The sequence below is a fragment of the Nannobrachium achirus genome (assembly GCF_963921795.1).
Source record: "Nannobrachium achirus genome assembly, chromosome: 9".
NCBI lineage: Eukaryota > Metazoa > Chordata > Actinopteri > Myctophiformes > Myctophidae > Nannobrachium > Nannobrachium achirus.
Window position 1 is genome coordinate 64,726,049 of NC_137818.1, and position 24,779 is coordinate 64,750,827.

A 24,779-nucleotide genomic window follows, 5' to 3' on the forward strand; every position below is an offset into this window, starting at 1 on the left:
TCACGTGCGCGCTGTGAGCTTGTATATCTGCTATTTTTCAATAGCTAAAGTATAAAAGAATGAAGGCCCCTCCACCTTGGGCCCTAGTAACTCAGCCCCACTTTTCCCCCCCGTGTGACGCCGCTGCACGTACAGTACATTCGTGCGTCTCGCCTAGCGTGCGCGCGTGAGTGTGTGTACTGTGTACGCAACTGCGCCCCTCTTCCAGTAAGCATGCGGTCGCCACACTTTCCCCGGAGTTCGAAAGAGCCAGACAACCGCCTGAAAAAAATAAAAAACCCAAACTACTGTAACTTTATGGGTGCCAACCGCCCACTGCCAACAATTAAGAACCCTCCCCCCCTTCAGAGGAAGCCGCGGTCCTCGCTGTGTCTTAACGCGACACCCGGCCAGATCATTTCCTGGAACCAAACAGGCCTCGTTGGCGGCGGAGGCCACAAGACACATGCTCTCCAAATGAGACGGATTAAGGCATTCAGTTCGGGTAAGCATTATTGCGTGTTATTATTTTATGCTTTAACTATTGAAAAATAGCAGTTTTACAAGCGAGTGCCGCGCTGCAAGCTTGTACATCTGCTATATTTATTTTTATTTTTTTTAATCGTGAAGATTTGAATTTTGACCCGATTTTGACCCGAAGTGTCTTTTGAATCCTTCTTTTTGAAAAACCTATGTTTCTATGTCAGTGGTTCTCAAACTTTTTCATGTCAAGGACCCCCGAAATGATATGTATTTGGCCACGGACCCCCCATCTCAAGATATTTAGTTCCAGGGACCCACCCAGAAGCAAAATTTGAGTTTGAGTTGTAAGGTTTTTTGAAAAACCTATATTTCTATGTCAGTGGTGTTCAAACTTTTTCATGTCAAGGACCCCCAAAATGATATGTATTTGGCCCACGGACCCCCATCTCAAAATATTTAGTTCCAGGGACCACCCAGAAGCAAAATTAAAAATACATATTCAAAGACTTGCACACATTTTCACGACTTTTTCCAAAAATAGCAGATCTACAAGCTCGCAGCGCGGCACTCGGTGCCGCGCCGTGAGCTTGTATATCTGCTATTTTTCAATAGTTAAAGCGTTCAATAATTCTGGGCCTAAACGGGTTAATAATCGTGCTGAACCTACGTCAGTGGCGAGATGGAGCCAGGTTCCTGCTAATCACCACAATCACCCCACATGAATCAACACAGTCGACGGAGTGACATCACACATACGGGAGCGTCATATTCAGGGTCCCAGCGGGGATAGCGGTTACCACCCACCTAGCGTTCGCATTTAACCTCAGATGCAGTTCTTTTGTGCATGTTTTTTCTTTTTTTGCAGATCAGCACTGTGACACATGTTATAGACACGTGTTTTCTTATCTGCAGCCACACATTCATCCTAGTGTGAAGTAGTGCCCCTGTTTTGGACTTGTCATTTCAGGTGAACATTTAAAAAAAATGATCTTTGTTTTAACCCATTTAGGCCTGAACTCATTATGACGCAATGTTTTATGCTTTAGCTATTGAAAAATAGCAGATATACAAGCTCACAGCGCGGCACCGAGTGCCGCGCTGCGAGCTTGTAGATCTGCTATTTTTGAAAAATCGTGAAAATTAGAATTTTGACCCGATTCTATAAGTGTCTTTTGAATCCTTCCAAGGTTTTTTTGAAAAACCTATGTTTCTATGTCAGCAATCTGGCCAGCCATCGTCAAAGAAAAGGTCCTTTTCACTTAACTGGAGCTCAGTTAGTCTGTTCTTGAGAGACTACTATGACAGTAGTTCTCAAACCTTTTCACGTGAAGGACCCCCAAAATGATATGTATTTGGCAAAGGACCCCCATCTCAAAATATTTAGTTCCAGGGACCACCCAGAAGCGAAATTCGAGTTACAAACGTTCGCTTTGAATATACATATATCCAAAGATTTGCACACATTTTCATGACTTTTTCAAAAATAGCAGATCTACAAGCTCGCAGTGCGGCACTCGGTGCCGTGCTGTGAGCTTGTATATCTGCTATTTTTCACTGGTTAAAGCATTCAATATTTTTAGGCCTAAATGGGTTAAAGGAGCTATAGTCAACTTTTTAATGAAAAACTAAAATAAAAATAAAAGCTAAAATAAAAATAATGTTTCGAAAATATTTTATAAAAGATTAAGCTTCATATGTGTGTTTCTATTCAGAAACGACCTCACGTAAAAATAATGATAAAATAATCATTCTGGCCATTGTCAGGCTGACTTTGTTTACTTCCCTTATCAATCCTTCTACCACTTTTTGTGGTCACATGTTCAGATCCTGGATTCTGATTGGCTTAAAACGGTGGTAAATCAGTCAACAACCTTGAGTTGGCTCATGGACCCCGCCCACTGTTGTGTTTGCAAGTTACAACTGTGTTTCTTTTTTTTTGTAGAAAAGCAATTTACCATTCGAGGGTTGTTTGGCACTCGGCTTCGCCTCGTGCCACAACCCTGAAACAGTGGTAAATCAGCCAACAACCCACTCCCTCTCATGGTAAATGGCTTACATATAAAGAGGGATATAAACAAAGTCAGCCTGACAATGGCCAAAATGATTATTTTATCATTATTTTATGCTTTTTGTGATAATTTTTGAATAGAAACACATATATGAAGGTTAATCTTTTATAAAATATTTCCGAAACATTATTTTTATTTTAGCGTCCGTTTTCAAGAAAGAATTGACTATAGCTCCTTTAATAGTCCTGCTCATAGTTTAGCCTGCTCACAACATTGTCACGTCGCAATGCGTTGTGATCTTGTCGATCAGCTATTTTTTAAACATGGCTTACTGTAAGCGGGCCCTTTTTTGCCACCCTCAGTGATGGCTCTGATCACATTCCCAAAGTAATTTGTCACACTGATGACCTGTTTATATCCAAGTCTCTCAAAGTGCCAATGAAAAACAGACCGGGAAACAATCAGCTCTTCATAAATACAAGTGGGTCTTTAGTGGCTTCAGTGATCCAAGCATAAACAAATGGGTAGGACACCCATTTTGTTTTCGCTTGGTCACTGATCACCACCAAAAAGAAAATGAAGACAGCAGAGAGATGTTTTCTTCTCAAGGACTGGGCCATCGACTCAGCTCTTGAAAGAAGACCTAGCAGTAACACTGAGCCATGTGTCCTTGAGCAAGACAATAGGCTATTTAATAGGGATGTAACGATACATTACGATACACGATTTTAATAGCGTACATATCACGATACATGATCGACGATGCGATACATGGACGATATTGGTTCATTCATGGCGATATGATACGATTCGATTCAATGATTTAAAATCGATATAGTAACTATTTAGCAAAGACATTTAATCTATGTGAAAGGTGTGGATAGTGCAGGTTTTTATGGATATAAATAAGTAAACACAGTGATTATCTGCCAAATACATGGACATTGTATATTGACAAACCTGCACCTTGACATGAACCCAGAGATTACACACATTTATCGATATACCAGTGTATCTATATGGAAAGGAAAAGTAATTAAACCCCTCCTTTTAATTTTTTCTTCTTAAAAATGCTAAATATAAGGCACAAGTAGGTAGTATCGATACAATCGATTCTTTGCACTGCTGATTCGATACGATACAATCACAATCGATTTTAGCTGTTTTCATTTCGATATACTTCGATTTTTTAAGTTACTATATTAAGTAAACGATATTTCAATGCAGTTACTATATCGTTACACCCCTTCTATTTAAGCTTTGGGCTGCTACGGCAGATGACAACGGTAACCGGAAATGATCAGCGCTCGATAGATAAACCTGCCGCCGCCGCGGCCGTCTCTACAACGGCAGAGGCTACCTTTCCATGTAGTGTCTACAACGACTGCTGCGTAGACACGTCGCCATGGGAACCAAAGAGTTCAGCGAATGGGGTGGGGGACCCCGTCGCTGACGGCTGTTTGCTTAACAATTTGGACCACAACGGCGATTGCGTCATAGCAGCCGTAGTCCCGCCTCACGGGGACTGGCCATTAGTCCGAAGGTTCATTAGTCCAAATTTAGTGAGGGTTACTGAGGTTAAGGTTAGGGTTAGGGTTAGAGTTATGCATAGTATTCTTAACAGATTCGGACTAATGAACCTTCGGACCAATGCCATGGCACCCTGCCTCACAACACGGTAGTAGAAACGGGCTCCTTAAATTCCCCAATGAACCTCTACCTGCCCAGTGCCACTCACTGGAAGCGTCTCTATGTTGCATAACGTCACTGTCCGGCAGAAATCTTGTATCTCCAAGTTTCATATTTCCAAGTTTTTGCCGTAAATTAAAGCCCTGCCTCATCATATAAGACTGTTGCACAAAATCAGTGAAAACAGCCGATCTACAAGCACACAACGCCACGCGACGCGAGGCGTTGTGTGCTTGTAGATCGGCTATTTTCACTGATTTTAAGCCGTATTTAAAATAATACCAAAAAAAGGAAGGGTTTGGACGTACAAGGTTTCCACCCGACAACGACGATAATTGTATGAGATATAAACATTGTTGTTTACCTGAAGGCGGCCATGTACTCTGCGTCCCCCATGGGAGGGTCCAGGCCTCCGGTCCATGCTATGTTCACGTTGAAGCCCACCCCAGAGCCTGAGCCAACCTGAAACACAAACAACACTTTTATGAATAAATAAATACATTTAAAAAAAAAAACACATAATATGTTGCTACCGTATGTCAGTGGTTATCAAACTTTTTCCATGTAAAGGACGCCCAAAATGATATATATTTGGCCACGCACCCCCATCTAAAAATATTTTGTTCCAGGGACCCCCAGAAACATTTGAGTTAGAAATGTTTGCTTTAAAATATATATATAATTATAAACTAAGCACAAAAAGAAAGGAAACTTGACTTCGGTCCATTATATCTCCCCTTTAATAATAGCAATTTGTATTGTATTGTATTGTTTTATATAATTTTTATCGTTGATTAGTCACCTTTACAACGAGTTACAGCTTGTAAGCATTGGGCATTCGAGGCATGAGCTACACAGCCAAACGTGTGGATAGCACCGACCAAAACTTTGCCAAAATGGCTTGCAATACTATTGCTGGCATTTACTCTCGTTTTGGGCTTCCCTGACACTGAGCTTAACATTAACAAAGTGTAAAAATGGCCAATATGTGTTGTATTTTCTTTTCCTTATTACTGTGGGAGAGTGCAATCATTCAATGCTCCAAGCAACAAAGGTGAACACCAAAAGAACAGTATTGCAGGCCTGCCAGGCCATTTTGACAATTTTTCGAGGGACACTACCCACACGTTTGGCTGTGTTGCTCATGCCTCGAATGCCCTATGCTTACAAGCTGTACCTCGTTTTAAAGGTGATGAATCAACAATAAAAATGTAATAAAACACAATACAAATTGGTATTATTAAAAGGGAGATATAATGGACCGAAGTCAAGTTTCCTTTCTTTTTGTGCTTAGTTTATATTCAAAGATTTGCACAGATATTCATGATAAAAAAAACAGCAGATCTACAATCTATAAGCGTGGCAGGAAGTGACACGCTATGAGCTTGTATTATCTGCTATTTTTTAAATAATTAAATAATGCTTTTTAGATACAAATCTAAAATGCCACACTTTCCCAGTTTTAATAGGTTAAACTGGACCAGAATTTAGCTTTTCAGTGTAATGGCTCACATAGGAACCCGACATTTGCATTACATTTTCTGTACAACAGGGGTCTTCAACAGGGGGTCCTCCAAATCTTAGTGTGATAGAAGCTTTTTTTCTCTTTTTGTATATTAACCACTTGTGGACCCTGTGTCCATATTCTGAGAACTTTGGCCAAAAATAGCAGATCTACAAGCTCACAACGCCTCGCAGCGCGAGGCGTTGTGAGCTTGTAGATCGGCTATTTTCGGCAAAGAGGTTTGGTGTAGATGGGAAAAAAAGACTAAGTACAGAGTGAAAGGTGAAGTATTGACGGTTCAAGTGGTTAAATATCTGAAAACACAAATTGACATGAATCCAACATACACAGATGATTTTGCTGTCAAAAGATGAAACTATATGGAATCTATTAACAGGTTGTGGGGGTCCCTGCTTCATCTCTCTCTCAACTAAGGGGTCCTTGGCCTGAAAACGTTGAAGACCCCTGCTGTGAAACTTACACAATAAACATTATGTAGCGTTTTCAGGTTGGTGAGGTTGAGAACTGAACTGTTGATGTTGACTTCACATTGGCTACAAGCTACTGAACGTTATAGAAAGGCACAATTAAGGGCTTATATCTAGACTTTACAAGAGATGTGTATGGGGGGAAAAAAGCATTAAAAAATGACTAATCAACTAATAAAAATGCTGGTCGGCAAGACCAAGCCGTAATCAAATACGTACTGTATGAGAGGTCAGCCGAAGACCGAGTTACAGTACTACAGTACTATTTTGCAATGCACAATTACTCATACAGCTCCAGTACAACACCAGTTTAAAGGTACAGTACACTAGGGCATTCACGAATAGTGATTTTTAGTATTCGAATGATTCAACCTCAAAATATTCTAATAGTCGAATATTCGACAGGACTGGCCAAACTGTCAAATATTAAGTAAGCAAGAGGCAAACATTGTGAAAATAGCCGATCTACATGCTCACAGCATGCTCACAGCATGTAGATCTGCTATTTTCACTATATTTATCTGTGGAACCGAGTCACATTAAATGTAACACCTACAATTCCAAGTGCTTGTCAGGGTGGGGGTCCCCAGTTCAAATATGTTTATTTTGGGGGTCACGGCCTAAAAAGGTTTGAGAACCCCTGGTATAGAGCATTAGCAAATTCATCCACCAGGGGCATTGACAACTCATTCTTATGACTTCCTATCTAGCCAAGCTTTATAAACTATATATTTCTTAAAGAGCAAAAACAAAACAAAAAAAGAAGCAAATATTCGACTTCGGTGAACAACGTCGAATAGTGACTTTGATATTGGAATATTCGAATATTTGGTGAATGCCCTACACTGAGTACACTGTAAAAAATGTAAAGTTGGGAAAACTAAAAATGTTAAGACTTCAGAAAACCTTTAACTTAGGGAAACTGAGAGGTTAAACAAACTAAAGCAAATCCTATATACGTTGAGGTAACTGAACATTTAAAGATTAACCAACTTAAGCAAAACTTAAAGGTTTATGTTTGATTGTCTAACTTAAAAGTTTTCTGAAGTTTGTTGCCTGAGTTTCCCCAACTTACATTTTTTTCTCAGTAAGCCCTAAAGCCCTCAAAAAGCATTGAGATCAACTACACTATGCTGAACTCGATATTTTTACTTTGAATGTTGAATTAGTTGAATGGCCACAAAGTGAATGCTATACAATAAATAGTCTGTCTGTCTGTCTGTCTGTCTGTCTGTCTGTCTGTCTGTCTGTCTGTCTGTCTGTCTGTCTGTCTGTCTGTCTGTCTGTCTGTCTGTCTGTCTGAAAATCTTTCCACAAGGGGGTGCTGAAGATATAAAGTAGTCCGCCTTGTTTGTGACGTGGATTTATCAAAGGAAGACTGCGAAAAACAAACAAACAACCAGAGTATTCTTTTTGGCGCGCGCGCGTGTGTGTGTGTGTGTGTGTGTGTGTGTGTGTGTGTGTGTGTGTGTGTGTGTGCGTGTGCGTGTGCGTGTGCGTGTGCGTGCGAGTAGCATCCAGGTTACTATGGCAACTGTCATTGCGACCGTAGGTCGCATTTACTACCAAAACCTCCACGGGCTGTCTGTCAGTGAGTGAGTCAGTCGTCAGTCAGTCCGTCACACTTTTGCCCTGCTCATATCTCCACAACCGTTGCCCCCATCCATGCCAAATTTTGCACACATACTCCTTGACTGCCAAACTACAACCTCCAAGGACCCCCGGAGCCCCAGGGACCCCCAGGTCCCTGGGGGACCCCCAGATGTAAAAAATGACCAAATGTGCTCACACGTCACACGTCACACTTTTTCCCTGCTTATATCTCCGCACCCGTTGACCCGATCCATGCCAGATTTTATACACACACTCCTTGCCTGCCAAACTACAACCTCCAAGGACCCCCGGAGCCCCAGGGACCACCAGGTCCCTGGGGGACCCCCAGATGTAAAAAATTACCAAATGTGCAAAAATGACCAAATGACCACCCCAACGGGGCTGCTCACGGGGAATTCCCGGGGACCACCGACTCCTGGTGCTCCAGAACGGATGCAAAAGTGGTGGCGCCCCCAGTGGAGGACCCCCTGCCACTGCAGCGCACATAAAATGCCGTAACTCGGGCTAGGATCGTCCGGGAGAGCCGGGGCCGGTACCTATTCGTCCGCCAAGGCAACGCGGAGACCCCACCCCTCATTTCTCACATGGCCCTATTGTAGCGCCACCTTCAGGCCGATTTTTAAAACACATTTTTGGACACTGCTCCTACAGTTTTTGCCCTAAAATCACGAATATCTCTACACAGCATGTCTACACTCATGTCATCAACATGGATCAGGAAGATTTTGGAAAAACACATTTTTGCCCTATTTGTGGAGATAAGCCACCTACGGTCGCTTATCTCCCGATTAGGGAGTCTTACTGGTCTATATCATCACTGTCGGGCAGAAACCTTGTATCTCCAAGTTTCAAATGTGTACGTTTTTTCGTAAAGCAAAGCCCAGCTTCATCATACGACACAAGACTAGTGAAAACAGCAGATCGTCTATTTTTCCTATTTTAAATCATTTTAAAATGATAAATACAAAAAGGAAAGGTTTTGGACATACAAGATTTCCACCCGACAACGACGATATGTTACTGTTGGTACTGTATAATGACATCACACACACCTCTGCCGGTGACCCACTGCCAGGGAAGAAGTTCCCGTCGTCATAGCGATGCAGCGAGATGTACAGAACACTGGGATCACTGTAGAACACTTCCTGGGTGCCGTTGCCATGGTGAACGTCCTGATGAGGAGGAAGGAGGAAGAAGAGGAGAGATTATGGATATATATTGCAATATTGCATCTTCATCTTCATATAGGATTATTAGATACTAGTAAGACGCCTCAGGGCGTCGGGCCAATTCTTGGCCATCTGGCCAGTGATGTATATCATTTTGTCGGCCGGTTCTGTGTTTTCCCCGTTGTGTGTATACCACGTGACCAGGGGAGGCAGTAATGTTTTCCTATGCGGCCGCAACTTCCGGAATGTCTAAAAAACATGGGACAAAATGAGCCATATAAACTCTTTATAATGTTCACCAAAGGTAAGAAGTAGGGATGGTCCGATCAGGTTTTTTGGAACCGATCACCGAGCACCGATCACAAAAGTTTGATCACCCGATACCGATCAATCACCGATCCGATCAAGTTATTATTTATATATTATTTATATTTTCTAAATGTTAACGTTTTAACTTTAATTAATTAATTCACTCATGAATTCATTTATATATTTGCCTTATAGTTATTTACCAGCATTACTATGTATTTATTATCATAGCAGCAACTAATTATTCCTTCAGCACTGTGGAAATCAATACCCCAAAATGGCCTCAAGTGGGCATACTGAACGGCTGGTTGATTGGATGAACCGATCGGATCGGATCGGTGAATTTACCTTTTGATCTAAACCACCGATTATCGCCGTTCACGCTTTGATCGGCCCGATCCGATCCATTGCCGATTGATCGGTAACATCTCTAAGAAGTGATCGCTAACGGTGGATCTTCCACCCAGCAGGGAGATTCTGGCATACGACGGGGAGGAGCCTCATCTCAGAGCTGCGTAGCAGTGGAGTGAGAGGTTCCGAAAGGAGCTAGTATTGTGGTACGTTCACTAACATGCCAAGTTTAGCTGCACTTGAACAACCGTTCCAGGCTGCCATATATCCAGCCCAAGAAACCGTAGAAACGGGGGGGAAAAGAATGTACTTCTTAAAATAAATGTGCCATGCCTGTTGTATTGCGCGCGTGCAAGACACCAGTCATGTTGCCATACCTTAGCATTTCTGAACTGACGCCACTGCATTTAACCACTGTGAACTAGGGATGCGAATCTCGACCACTGAGGCGATACGATACGCACCTCGATACACTGCCAGCGATACCATATAATTGCGATACATTGAAATCCTGCCGATACGATACATCACGATCCACCCCTGTTCCCGATACGATGCGATACGATTCACGATTCACCACGATTCAAGCCCAAATCCCCAAATTTACAAAACATAGCGACTAAAAATTTATGAAAATTAAATTCAAGGCAATTTATTGTTTCACTGTAGTACTAGGCTCTGTCTAACAAGCCAACATATAGTATTTTGGGAGAACACAAAGCTGCTGGCTATTGTAGAATTGTTTGATAACTAATCATATAGAAGGCCTATGTCATTATTAGTAGGCCTATATGTCTTCAACTGGGGGTCAGGGACCCCAATCCAGGGTTATTACAGGGGGCCTGCTAAATATTTGTGTGATACAGTAGGCTATAATGCCTAGCCTACAGCGAGGGTCCCTGATTGATCTCTGTCTGAGCTAAGGGGTCCTTGACCTGAAAAACAATAAAGTCCCTCCCTGGTTTGTATTATTATATTATATTATATTATATTATATTATATTATATTATATTATATTATATTTAATCCAGGATTATGCAATTTTTATAGCCAAAATGTTTTAAAACAGACCTACAATCTCACAGCGCGTCACATCTACGACGCATTGTGAGCTTGTAGGTCTGCTATTTTAGGTGCGACACCCTTGTACTGCGATGTATAAATTAGGCTTCTTTCCCAGAGCAGAACTAGTAGCAGAGAAAGTGAGAGAGTTGCTTGCATCAACAGGAAAGTTGTAGAACAGTGACAAATACTTTGTTTTAAACGCAAGCAGTAGTTCTACAACACCCAGCAACATTGTTGTTGTGTGTGTGCAGTTAATATAGCGCAGAAGATGATCTCAATCAATTGTCCGTCGGAGATTCGCTTAGAAACGGCTGTTGATTACATATCACTCGATCAGCCTGTGCTACTCTGTGACAACAATCAGCGCAGCTGACTTGGATGTTATAAAGCTAAGTACTGTACTACTAATCTTGCATCTTTTTAACCAGTGGGGCACTGGGGCTGCTAGTTCGTCTGTGTTGATTCACTCGCATTTCGCTGCACTGTCTGTCTCCCTGGTTGCCTGCATGCAGAGTGCAGATGTTGTCCGTCTGTCCGAGTCGCAGCTCGCGTTAAAGACTGGCTGAACGGCTGATGATGGTGCATTCATGGCGCCTCGGAAACACAGGATAGAATGAAATACTATATGGAAGAACCGATACAACCACGATATTTACCGATCCAGACACTCACGGTACGATCCATCACGATTTCGGCCGTCTATTGTACCGGTACACACTGAATGAACCGATTCACTCGTATCGCGGACGTTTGTATCGCGATTACGATCCGTACCGGTATATCTTCGCATCCCTACTGTGAACCCTATTATTGAGTCCCTCAGGGCTCTATGCGAGTGCCTTTTCTGTTTTTGCTCTTACATTAAATATCTTCACTGAAAATAGCCGTCCTACAAGCTTACAATACAATGTGTCGCTTTATAAGACAAACGGGTGGAGCGTCTCTCACCCAGTCTACGATGAGGATCTTGCTGGCACTGAGTTTCTGCTGGAGCTGCCTGGCTGCAATGGCCACCGAGTTGAAGTAACAGAAGCCCCTGAGACACACACACACACACACACACACACACACACACACACACACACACACACACACACACACACACAGTCAAAGACTGTCCACGGGGAATACGGATGGCCAGAGAGAGAGAGAGAGAGAGAGAGAGAGAGAGAGAGAGAGAGAGAGAGAGAGAGAGAGAGAGAGAGAGAGAGATTAAAGGAGCAGTTCACCCCCAAAATGACTTTTTTTCTATTGATTACTCACGCCATGGAGACTTGAGTTCAATAATATTTGTTCGTATTTGTCGCATTCCTGAGACAAAAAATGTATTTGGGTACATTTGCCTCTGTTGATTCCGGATGGGGACCCAAATTCATTCATTCAAAAACTAACAATAATATTATTGAACTCAAGTCTCCATGGCGCGAGTAATCAATAGAAAAAAAAAACTTTTTGGGGGTGAACTACTCCTTTAAGAGAAAAGATAAATTAGAGAAAGGATAAAGAAACACGTATGAACTTATTCTTTCTTGTTCTGTCTCTTTTCTGTTTTAAAATCAGGTCATAAATAACGTCATTTCACAGGATGTTGACATTGCAGCAAGGACAGGAAACAACACACCACACACACACACACACACACACACACACACACACACACACACACACACACACACACACACACACACACACACACACACGCACACACACTCACATTGGGTTGGAAGGGTCTGCGTGGTGCCCTGGTGGTCTGACCACAGCGAAACCATTCTGCAGAGAAGGACACAACATGTTATTATTCCCAAACCACAACACTTCAAACCAGGACTGATGCATAGGATTCACATTCCCCCACAATGTGCCACGACCACCACGCTAATAACCTCCATTTATGTTGTTAAATGTCAAAGCACAAACAGCTTCAGACGGGAGGGAAGTCGAATAAAGTAAAAAAGTAAAACAAAATGAAGGACGTCACGGTAAAGCAGGGGTCTTCAACGTTTTCAGGCCAAGGACCCCCTAGTTGAGAGAGAGATGAAGCAGGGACCCCCCACAATCTGTTCATAGATATAGTTTCATTGTTTGACAGCATGATCAACAGTGTATTTTGGGTTCATGTTAATGTCTGTTTTCAGATATTTAACCACTTGGACCTTCAATAATTAAAGTCCCGCTGACACGCCCGGAAATTATAATAGTATGATACAGTAGGTCACGTGGTCTCTCTGAAAACGGTCTGAAACAGTCTGAAACTCATGTCACAGTGTAATCTGCCCCTCGCCCCCCAACAACAGCTGACCAGTACAGTAAGTGCAGTAAATTAATTTGATTGGCTTATAATTGCGCATTCTCACAATGACATCACATATTAACTAATATTTTAAGATTACTTTTTAAAGTGACAGTACCCCTTTAGATGACAGTCCTACTTTAATAAACTTCAGCATTCACTGTACTTAGTCTACTCTTTCCCCCTCCAAAGCTCTTTGACGAAAATAGCCGATCTACAAGCGAGGTGTTGTGAGCTTGTAGATCTGCTATTTTTGGCTAAAGTTCTCAGATTATGTACGTGAGGGTTCAAGTGGTTAATATAATATAAGTTCCTATCACACAAAGATTTGGAGGACCCCCTGTAGTAACTCTGAGGACCCCCCAGGGGTCCCGGACCCCCTGTTGAAGACCCATGCGGTAAAGCATCAAAAGGAGCTTACAGATAAACACTCAATGATGGCAACCCTGTTATGGTTTACCAAGTGATTTTCTTTGTTTTGCAATGGACTGACAGAGGACCTCGGGTCAGGGTCTGGATCTGGTCAAATTGACAGATTTTGCACTGGCCGAGTACAGATGTGAAAGCTGGAACTTATTTTAAACGGATAACATGTTATTTTAACCAGTAAGACTCCCTAAATCGGAAGATTACCGACCGTCAGGTTGCATCCACAAACTTTAGAAGGCAATGGTAGCCAATCAGGAGGGAATATGGGTAATGGGACAGATCCATGTTGATGACATGACTGTAGAGATAATGTGTACCGCTTTGCCTGATTTTTGGCCCAAATCTGTAGGAGCAGTGTCCAAAAATGTGTTTTTCAAAAATCAGACAGATGGTGGTGCTAGATGGGACAGATGCATTTTGATGACATGACTGTAGAGATACTGTGTACCGCTTTGCATGATTTTGGGGCAAAATCAGTAGGAGCAGTGTCCAAAAATGTGTCTTGCAAGAATCGGCCTCATGGTGGCGCTAGAAGAGGGCCATGTGAGAATCTGCCTCATGGTGGCACTAGAAGAGGGCCATGTGAGAAATGAGGGGTGGAGGTTGTGGAATTGGCAGCCAAGGAGTGTTTGTGAAAAGTTTGGCATGGATCTGGGCAACGGTGGCGGAGATATGAGTAGCCTAGGGGGAAAGTACGACGTGACGGACAGATTGACAGACTGACGGACAGACTGACAGCCGGTGGAGGTTTTGATAGTAACTGCGTCGCAACCAATGTGTATGATAGAGTGTGTGTGTCGGGTAAGACGTCTACTGGTTAACCCTGCAAGACCCGAATTAATTTCTACTGGCCAAAAAAAAATTAAAAAAAAATCAGATGGTGTTGTTGGAGTCCTAATCACAGGAAAATGTAATGTTAAAAAATTAATAATGTTTTTGTAAGGTTTTATAGCCATACATCATAAATCATGCTCTAATTTGCATTTTGGGAATACTTTTCACAATAATAACACATGTACATGTTCTAGACATTCTAATGATCACGAAAAACAATATTACAGGCATTTTACTTCTGTTTTTGTGAGGAATAGCTTCAGTTAAAAAGTGAGATGTTGTTCGTCCAGACTTTATTAAAAGTTTAAATTTAATTTAAATTTCTCTGGGAGGTGTGAATGTCACTCTCTGTGGGGGGTATTTATATGCAAATATCGTGGCCAATGGCATTGTGATACTAAACAATAGGATTTAATGGTGATGTTAATGTGAAAAAAGAACAGGAGAACTAACTATAATTTTTTTTTTAAATGATTTAAAAAATGTTGCCAAAAAGCAACGCTGGGCCTTGCAGGGTTAAGGACTTCTTCAGAGAGGTAGAAATCTGGTATCTGGGGTCAAATCCAGGGTTATTCATGAAACGAACTGATTGTGAAATTGTGAAATTTGTATTGGAATGCTATTTCAAATATTTCATGTCCCCGCCAAAATGTTTGCAACACCACAACTTCTGGCTCTGAATTCAGGATGATATATTTGGATGTGGATTTAAGGTGGACTGTTGACTTTTCCCAAGGCCTTAAAAGCAAGCTGATGATATAAGCTGATATGCTTCCCCAAACGTAGGGTGTGTGTACTATACGGTATGTTAGCAGTGTTGCCAGATTATGCAAGAGAAAACAAGAGGCCAGGTCTATGGAAACAAACCCAAAAGAAGCGACCGGGCGACGTTTTACCACTATCAGATCTACAAGTTCACAACACGTCGCAAGTCGCAAATAGTTTTGAATATTTTTTAACACAAATATTGAACTACTAATCTGAGGGATCTTGACATGAAAAAATGTGGGAACCAGGAAGCAATAGGAAAAATTAAGCAAATACAGTTTAGAGACAAGCAAAAAAAGAAAAGAAAAAGGCAACTCCAAATATTTCTTCACTGTCGGGCAGAAACCTTGTATCTCCAAGTTTCAAATTTGTATGTTTTCGCTTAAATGAAAGCCCTACTTCATCATACAAAAGTGTCGCACGAAGGTAGCGAAAATAGCAGATCCACAAGCACACAACGCCTCGCGGCACGAGGCGTTGGGTGCTTGTAGATCAGCTATTTTCACTAGTTTAAATCTTTTATGAATGTTTTATGATAAATACAAAATTAGTGGTTTTGGATTTCCAACCAGACAACGATGGTTTCCAAGCGACTTTACAGAGAAACAAGTTGCTTACAACAAGCAGACGTGAGGACCCTGGTTGTTACCTTGAGTTCTCTCTTAGCCACTCTGAAGGCCAGCTCTGTCACGCTGCCCGCCGCCATGCGCGACGCCGTGGAGGTGTGCGACTCATTCCATATGGTGTCGTTGTCAACCTGAAAGTGGCACACACACACACACACACACACACACACACACACACACACACACACACACACACACACACACACACACACAAACACATGTGCACGCGCACACACACACACGCACACACACATACACACACACACAGAGGACAAAAAAAGATATACTTTGATTCTCCACAGCAAACCGTAACTTTTATCATTCCATGTTCCAAGCCAAAAGTCTATTCTCGTATTTCTTCAACAAGTATGTACTGTAATAGAACAGTTACTGCTCTATTCATGTATGCTGCTGTCACAATTGATACGTATTGTGTTTTACTGCATTTAACTGTTGACTGTTTATCGTCATTTAGTATATTTAGTACCATATGGTGAGTTGCATTGCACTGTGTAGCTTTGTGGTACAGTACTATGATGTAGGCCTATACTATATGGTACTTGCAGGGTGTTGCATTCATTTGTGTGGCATGGTGGTGCAGTGTTGTTGCAAGGTGCTGCATTGGGTTGCATGGTATTGCATTGTGCTGCAATAGATAGCATTTTGAGCTGCAATAGATACCATTGCACTGTGTTATGCTGTAGCATGATTGCTATGTTGTAGCATGGTGCTGCACTGTGTATAGCGTAGCGCTCAGGGGCGTCACAAGGGGGGGGGGGGGGGACTGAGTTACTAGGGCCCAAGGTGGAGGGAGGGGGAGGGGCCTAATTATTTGATACAGTACTTTAGCTATTGAAAAGTCGTCAAAATGTGTGCAAATCTTTGAATCCTATATGTGGCCTATTTTTTAAGCTAACATTAGTAACTCAAATTTTGCTTCTGGGGGTCCCTTGAACTAAATATTTTGAGATGCAGGTCCCTGGCCAAATACATATCATTTTGGGGGTCCTTCACATGACAACGTTTGAATACCACTGACATAGAAACATAGGTTTTTCAAAAAAGAACTACCCAGTGCCCAGGGCCCACTGGTAGCACTGTTTGGACCAACATCAAAGAGGCTAGCTCTGAGGTCAACGGTGATGTCATTTATGGTTGCGGCTTTGAGAGCAGGAGTCTCAGGAGAGACTTTTCTCTGGCTCGTCTACCACAGCGAAACAATCCAGAGTGTTAATTTAACCGTGAGATGGTGAAGTGGGGACCAGCGAGGAGGGTCAGGACCTGGGCTGTAGGACCACAGAAGGGGGGGAAAGTGGGACTGGGTTACTAGGGCCCAAGGTGGAGGGGCCTGTCTTTAGCTATTGAAAAATAGCAGATATACAAGCTCACAGCGCGGCACCGAGTGCCGCGCTGCGAGCTTGTAGATCTGCTATTTTTGAAAAGTCGTGAAAATGTGTGCAAATCTTTGAATAGGCCTATTATGTACTTTTTAAGCGAACATTTGCTTCTGGGGGGGGGGGGGTCCCTGGAACTAAATATTTTGAGATGGGGGTCCATGGCTAAATACATATCATTTTGGGGGTCCTTCACATTTAAAACGTTTGAGCACCACTGACATAGAAACATAGGTTTTTTTCATAGGTTTTTTTTCCCCGTGTCTCCTAGGGTTGATACCCTCACAAAAACATGCAGTAATCCTGGTCTCAATAATGCCTCCCCCTGGCCAGCCGGGGCGCCTGATGGAGGGGAAAGGAACTGGTTGGAATAACGTGTTCCTTCCACGCGCTACGTCCATCCCGGGGAAATCCCCCCGTCAGGTGAAAAGAAACAACTTGGACTCCTCATGCATTGAAGGAAGCATGAGGTCAGTCCGTTGTCTCCCCAGGCGCGGCAGAGGGAGAGCAGAGCCCAGGATTACATAGGAAATTGGCACTGGGTGAAAATGGGTTATAAAATCGTGAGATAAAAATTATATATAAAAAAAAAGAAACAGGTTTTTTCAAAAAGCTTTAGAAGGATTTGAAATATTCAGACTCCGTACACATTTTCACATGTTTTCAAAAATAGCAGTGCCGCGCTGTGAGCTTGTAGATCTGCTATTTTTCAGTAGTTAAAGCACAACATGTGAGTGAATCCTTGTAGCCAGGGCCCAGAATTTGGTGCGACACCCTTGCACAGAACCATGTGTGCTTGGGATTCTTCCATGGCATATCCACTGTTCTCTGGTGTTTGTTCACAAACTGGCATGGCTGCGTGTCTGGCTCTGACACTGAAATGTGAAGCATGTGTTTGATCCTAGGACCTGGACACATCTTGTTCTCATTACGCTGACTGTGTCATGTCAGACTGCTAGTCTCTCTCTCTCTCTCTCTCTCTCTCTCTCTCTCTCTCTCTCTCTCTCTCAGCTCTCTCTCTCTCTCTCTCAGCTCTCTCTCTCTCTCTCTCTCTCTCTCTCTCAGCTCTCTCTCAGCTCTCTCTCTCTCTCTCTCTCTCTCTCTCTCTCTCTCAGCTCTCTCTCTCTCTCTCTCTCTCTCTCAGCTCTCTCTCTCTCTCTCTCTCTCTCTCTCAGCTCTCTCTCAGCTCTCTCTCTCTCTCTCTCTCTCTCTCTCTCTCTCTCTCTCTCTCTCTCTCTCTCTCTCTCTCTCTCTCTCAGCTCTCTCTCAGCTCTCTCTCTCTCTCTCAGCTCTCTCTCTCTCTCTCTCTCTCTCTCTCTCTCAGCTCTCTCTCTCTCTCTCTCTCTCTCTCTCCTGGTGTAAAGGAACTAAGTACATTTACTTGAGTACTGTACTTAAGTAAAATTTTGAGGTATCTCTACTTTACTTGAGTATTTCCAATTTCCAATACTTTTACTTCTACTCCACTACTATTATTTGGAAACTTTAGTAACTAGTTACTTTGCAGATATAAATAACTATATTATAATACGTACATTAATCCACTTTGCCCTATTTTATACCGTGGCTATTTGAAAATAAGTCTTGATTATTATTATTATTTATTATGATATTTGTCTCCACCAGCCTAAGGCTGAGGGAGAGTATGTTTTCCCCTCCGTCCGTCCGTCCGTCCGTCCGTGCGTCCGTGCGTGCGTCCGTCCGTGCGTCCGTCCGTGCGTCCTCGCAGTTTGTGAGCAGCTAATCTCCGGCGCCGTTGGCCCGGTCGCTGCCAAAATTAGCACACACACTCCCTGGATGCCAATTCAGAACCTCTGGCCCACATTTTTCAAATCAGCCTCATGGTGGCGCTATAACAGGCCGATTTGTGTGGCCTGGTTGTTACCAGCTAATCTCCGGCGCCGTTGGCCCGATCGCTGCCAAACTGAGCACACACACTCCCTGGATGCCAATTCAGAACCTCTGGCCCACATTTTTCAAATCAGCCTCATGGTGGCGCTATAACAGGCCGATTTGTGTGGCCTGGTGGAGACCTGTGCTCGGAAGAGCACTGCTTCTAGTTGTCTCTTAGTCTGTGCTAATTGTGGCGTTGTCCCTAACCTCAGCCCACTGCTCAGTACACTTGCATGTTTTGTCTTGTGTGTTGGCAGCTCAAAGGGAAAATGAAAAAAAGAAAAAGTGCTCTGGGAATTTAATGTTTAACAATTGAGATGTCAAAAAGTAATTTAACTCTTGAGAGTATATAAATGTAAATAAATGGACCTTTGTGCATGCGTGCATGTGTGCGTGCGTGTGTGTGTCTTACCCCTACTCCCCCACACGGCAACATCACAAACATCCTTTGAGACAGAATACCTGAGGATAGCAGAACATCATCCATTCAGTGTGAGATTAATAACCGTCCAGCAGGGCTTCCCAAACCTTTTCACAGTGGCATCAGTTCAGAAAAAGCTAAGGTATGGCAACATGACTGGTGTCTTGCACGCGCGCGAAGCCAGTCATGTTGCCATACCTTAGCAACAGACATGACACATTCATTTTAAGAAGTACATTTTATTTTTTCCCTGTAGCCAAGCGGCAGCCATACCTTGCCATACCCAATTCACCCTTTGTCAGCCTTCTGATTGGTCTCTGACTGACCAACCAGCAGGCTATTTCTGCCTTGTCCCACCCTGGTTCCGCCTTTTCTATGTTGAATTTGCTAAAAAATATTTTTTTTATCATTTTTTTATCATTTTTGATTGAGTCTCAATTTAGACTGAGAGCCTCCTTTTTACTGAAACCAACTTTAACATGAGAATTGAATACACAAAATAACAACAAGAAGCAAGCAAAAGAGAAATGTGGGGTCTCCCCGGGACCCAGACGTACAAATCCCTTTTTCAAAAATAGTGAAAACTATTCACTTTTTTTTTTTTAAACCTTCGAATATGTGCATGGCTGTGCGTCTGGCTCTGACATTGAAAGGTGAAGCGTGACTAATGTTTTGTGCTTACTAAAGATTAAAAAAATTTAGATATTTACTCGCAATCCATGAAATCAGGTCCGTGACCCAAAATGGGTCAAGACCCTGTGTTTGGGAAACACTGCCTTACATCAAATGAAAACAGTCAGACAGGGTTACACATAACAGGGACAGGCCCCAGAATCTGATTACTTATGACATCAGAAAATATGACGCGCACACATTATTCTGTTCATAACACCATCATATGTTTCCAATGTTGTGTGCACGTGCCCAAACACATTTTGCTTCTGTGTACAAATGCTGAAGTTGTCCTATGCAGTTAAATAGGAATCGAAAATACATAATTTGTGTGTCCTATAACCTCCGGATTTGAACCCGGATCTCCTGTGTCCTGGCACGTGCACACATAGACATCAAAGGAGGCTTGAGCCCCTGCCCCTTTATCGGTCTGTAAAAAGTGCCCTCTCCAGACCATGAATGCAGTTTTTACTATGGTGAAAGAAATGCACAAATGCCCTCTTTCCATGTCATACCATTCAAGAGAATTGTCTTGTCCAAACTCTCCTGAACTTGAATGCAGCATCTTAAGTTGAAAGAATTACCCTCTCTGTGTAGAAACTGACTTGAATTGTCTTAATTCAGTGTGGTATCAAGCACCGAAAATAGCTGTCTTCCAAGCTCGAGTCCCTGGTCTAAACGTCTCAATGGAAGAGTAGGGAGACCACCTCCAACCAGTGCAGATGTGCTAGTTCTAATTTAGCATACTTCTACTACTATACAGATTGGTCATTCAATAAAAGATTCAGTAAAAGTACAGTAAGTTCCAGAGTGCAGCTTTCAGGCCTTCACGCAGCCCCCACTTTACCCTAAACAGCCAAATTCAAAGATCACTGCAAAATTAAGTCTTGAGTTGAGTCTCAATTTAGACTGCTGGGTAGGGATGGGACGATATGAAAATGTCATACCACGATTATTGTGACCAAAGAAATCGTGATTTACGATTTTATCGCGATAATCAAAATCCATTATCCTGGGATGGAACATTTGCTAAAAATAGCAGATCTACAAGCTCACAACGTTGTGAGCTTGTAGATCGGCTATTTTTTGGCAAAGAGATTTGGTAGAGAGTGAAAAAATTGAGTATATCAAGTACGTATATTATAAGTACCAATAGAGGGTATAAATAAATGGTACTGGATATGCAAATAAAAGGTGAATTGATCCCAGACAGAGGACGATATCACGCTAAATTAAATCTCCACGATACGATTATCGTGAGTGTTTTTTTTATCATGATAAACGATAATATCGCTTATTATTAAAAACCCATTTAGGCCTAAAATTATGCAATGATTTAACTATTGAAAAATAGCAGATCTACAAGCTCGCAGCGCAGCACTCGGTGCCGCGCTGTGAGCTTGTAGATCTGCTATTTTTGAAAAAGTCGTGAAAATGTGTGCAAATCTTTTAATATTATGTATTTTCAAAGCGAACGTTTGTAACTCAAATTTTGCTTCTGGGGGGTCTGTGGAACTAGATATTTTGAGATGGGAGTCCGTGGCCAAATACATATCATTTTGGGGGTCCTTGACATGAAAAGGTTTGAGAACCACTGACATAGTAGTCTCTCAAGAACAGACTAACTGAGCTAATATAAGTGAAAAGGACCTATTCTTTGACGATGGCTGGCCAGATCGCTGACATAGAAGGATTCAAAAGACACTTATAGAATCGGGTCAAAATTCAAATTTTTACGATTTTTCAAAAATAGCAGATCTACAAGCTCGCAGCGCGGCACTCAGTGCCGCGCTGTGAGCTTGAACTAATGGAAACTAATGATGATGAAACTAATGATACACAATAATGTGTACCCATTGTAAATGGGTTAATAGGTTCAGCGGATACTCACACTCACACATTCCAGTGTGAGTGAGGTGTGTGTGCTGGCGTTCCAGACGTACCGGCCAGCTTGCGGTTGTCCAGTTTGAGTCTGTTGAGGGGGTTGGTGCCGTACAGCAGGACGTGGCGCTCTGTGTGCACCGACTGCAGCTCCTCCAGAGTGGCCTTCCTCCCCCTGATGCTCTGCGTGGACACACAACACAACACACACACGTCAAACCCTTCATTGTTTCATTGATTCAACTCTAAAGAGTAGAGAAAGGTGCCTGCAACAAAGCAGAAAGCCCGCAGCACTCCAATTTAGATTAAATCTTTTCGGTGCACGGCTCAAAATAACATGAGACAAGGAAGAAGTTGCCAGCACTCCAGGAATCTCCTTTTTACATGATTTTATTTACCTCACTGGACAAGAGTAAACGGACGCGCTGTGTATTGTACATATATATCTGTTAATTTACATGATTTGTCTTGTCTTGGTACTTGAATCATATTCACTGCTAGTGTTCAAAGTGATAACAGTTGTGGCAGCTGTTCTGAATCACACTGATTGTAACATATCCTATTTATACATCATTTCCTGTTGTCTTGTCATAACGCTGATGAAAACTCTAAAGAGTAGCCTACAAATGTAAACAAAATAGACCTGTAGCGTAGCCACACAGAACAAACATGGCCCGATGTTTCGGACACTGCCGGGACTCCATAGGAGCCTACAACTCCCTTTTACCTTGTTATACTGAACGAGCCAATACAGCAAAACATAATGATTAACGTTTTAGGCCATAATCATACAGTGCATCGATGTTATTTTTATACCCCAAATTCAGTGAGATATAGCCATAGAGTATATAAACAATAGAGAGCGGACCGGCCCCGCCCCCACTATCATTTCAATGCAAGTGCTCAGTGGCGTTTTGAAGCAACGGCTACATGCTAGCATGTAGCTTATCCAGGTGCATTCTGGGGGAAATTGGTCTCTACTAGAGACCACAAATGACGTCATGCTGCTCTCCGCTCAGAGGAAGGATTGTCTGGAGTGGAGGGGGCGGGGCCAAAATGCGCGTTTAGGCTGCAGTTCCAACTTTGGCCACCATCGGGGTTGCTTCAAATCTAGCCCTGGATTCTGGGGGCTTGGATATAGCCCATGTTTAAAGGAGCTATAGTCAACTTTTTCTTGAAAAATAAAAATAAATTTTCAAAAATATTTTATAAAAAAGATTAAGCTTCCTAAATGTGTTTCTATTCAAAAATGATTACAAAAAGCGTAAAATAATGATAAAATATTCATTTTGGCCATTGTCAGACTGACTTTGTTTACATCCCATATCAATAGAAGAGGGATGTAAACAAAGTCAGTCTGACAATGGCCAAAATGATTATTTTATCATTATTTTACGCTTTTTGTGGTCATTTTTGAGTAGAAACACATTTAGGAAGGAATTTTTTATAAAATATTTTTGAAACATTATTTTTATTTTAGCGTCCGTTTATCAAGAAAAAGTTGACTATAGCTCCTTTAAAGATAAATGCTAGTTTTACCATACAGATATACGTTGGTGACTTGTTCACGTGTTCTCGTTATATACAATCTTTATTTTTTTCTTCTTGACCACAGAGGTTAGGAATGTTATTTAGACAGCATGTTGTTTAGACAGACGCTAGGGTTGATGTTTACCTGCTACACTGGTTTGTTTGAAGCACCACATTGTTATCTCTGCGCTCTACTCGACAACGGTATTTACGCTGTTGTTTGTTGACTATAGGGTTCCTGCTTACTCTTCTTACTGCTGTGTGTGTGTGTGTGTGTGTGTGTGTGTGTGTGTGTGTGTGTGTGTGTGTGTGTGTGTGTGTGTGTGTGTGTGTGTGTGTGTGTGTGTGTGTGTGTGAGTGTGTGTGTGCAGGGGTGTCGCACAAAATTCTGGGCCCTGGGTACAAGGATTCACTCACATGTTGTGCTTTAACTAATGAAAAATAGCAGATCTACAAGCTCACAGCGCGGCACTTGGTGCCACGCTGCGAGCTTGTAGATCTGCTATTTTTGAACAATCGTGAAAAGTCTTTGAATATTTCAAATCCTTCTAAGGTTTTTTGAAAAACCTATGTTTCTATGTGAGTGGTGCTCACACTTTTTCATGTGAAAGACACCCAAAATGATATGTATTTGGCCACAGACCCCCATCTCAAAATATGTAGTTCCAGGGACCCCCCAGAAGCTAATTTTGAGTTACAAATGTTCGCTTTAAAAATACATATATTCAAAGATTCGCACACATTTTCACGACTTTTCAAAAATAGCAGATCTACAAGCTCGCAGCGCGGCACTCGGTGCCGCGCTGTGAGCTTGTAGATCTGCTATTTTTCAATAGCTAAAGTATAAAATAATTAAGGCCCCTCCACCTTGGGCCCTAGTAACTCAGTCCCACGTCCCTGTGTGTGTTTGTGCGTGTGGGTGTGTGTGACCCACCTCACACTGTCCCTTCAGGCCTCTCTCCTGTAGCCGTGACCAGATGCTCTGTATTCTCCCAGCATGCTCTGGGTGACTGCTGTTGTCTCCACACGTGCACTGGTGCTTCAGCATGTGAGAGTCATACACTAGACCTGCACGCACACGCACACGCAAACAAACAAACGCAAACTATTCACAAACTGTACCGGATTGGACCCTATCTGAGCTGTATTTGTTTAGTTCAAATATTGCAGTTACCTCTGTTAGAAGAATGAGACAATGTAAATAAAAGTTTTGGATTGCAGCTTTAAAATGAGTCAGGCAATGCTGGACTAAACAACACTCAGAAACAAAGCTATCGTCCACATCAGGGGTTTTCAAAGTGGGTGACGGGGCACCCTGGGGTGCCGTGACGGCAGTCCAAGGGGTGCCTCGAGATCATTCGATAATATTTAGTATAATTTT

The 24,779-nt window shown here is 42.4% G+C and overlaps 1 protein-coding gene across 1 annotated transcript in view; it reads right to left on the reverse strand.

Annotated features, from left to right (window-relative positions):
* The window catches only part of hdac7a (histone deacetylase 7a), a 122,733-nt gene that overhangs the window by 11,369 nt on the left and 86,585 nt on the right, over window positions 1-24,779 (reverse strand). The window contains exons 13-20 of the mRNA XM_080733992.1: window positions 24,333-24,466; window positions 21,931-22,051; window positions 19,307-19,356; window positions 15,631-15,738; window positions 12,375-12,430; window positions 11,609-11,696; window positions 8,819-8,938; window positions 4,525-4,622 (exon numbers count right to left, since the gene is read on the reverse strand). Of these exons, the coding sequence (XP_080590118.1) occupies window positions 4,525-4,622; window positions 8,819-8,938; window positions 11,609-11,696; window positions 12,375-12,430; window positions 15,631-15,738; window positions 19,307-19,356; window positions 21,931-22,051; window positions 24,333-24,466 (775 nt within the window). The remainder of the gene's footprint in view (window positions 1-4,524; window positions 4,623-8,818; window positions 8,939-11,608; window positions 11,697-12,374; window positions 12,431-15,630; window positions 15,739-19,306; window positions 19,357-21,930; window positions 22,052-24,332; window positions 24,467-24,779) is intronic.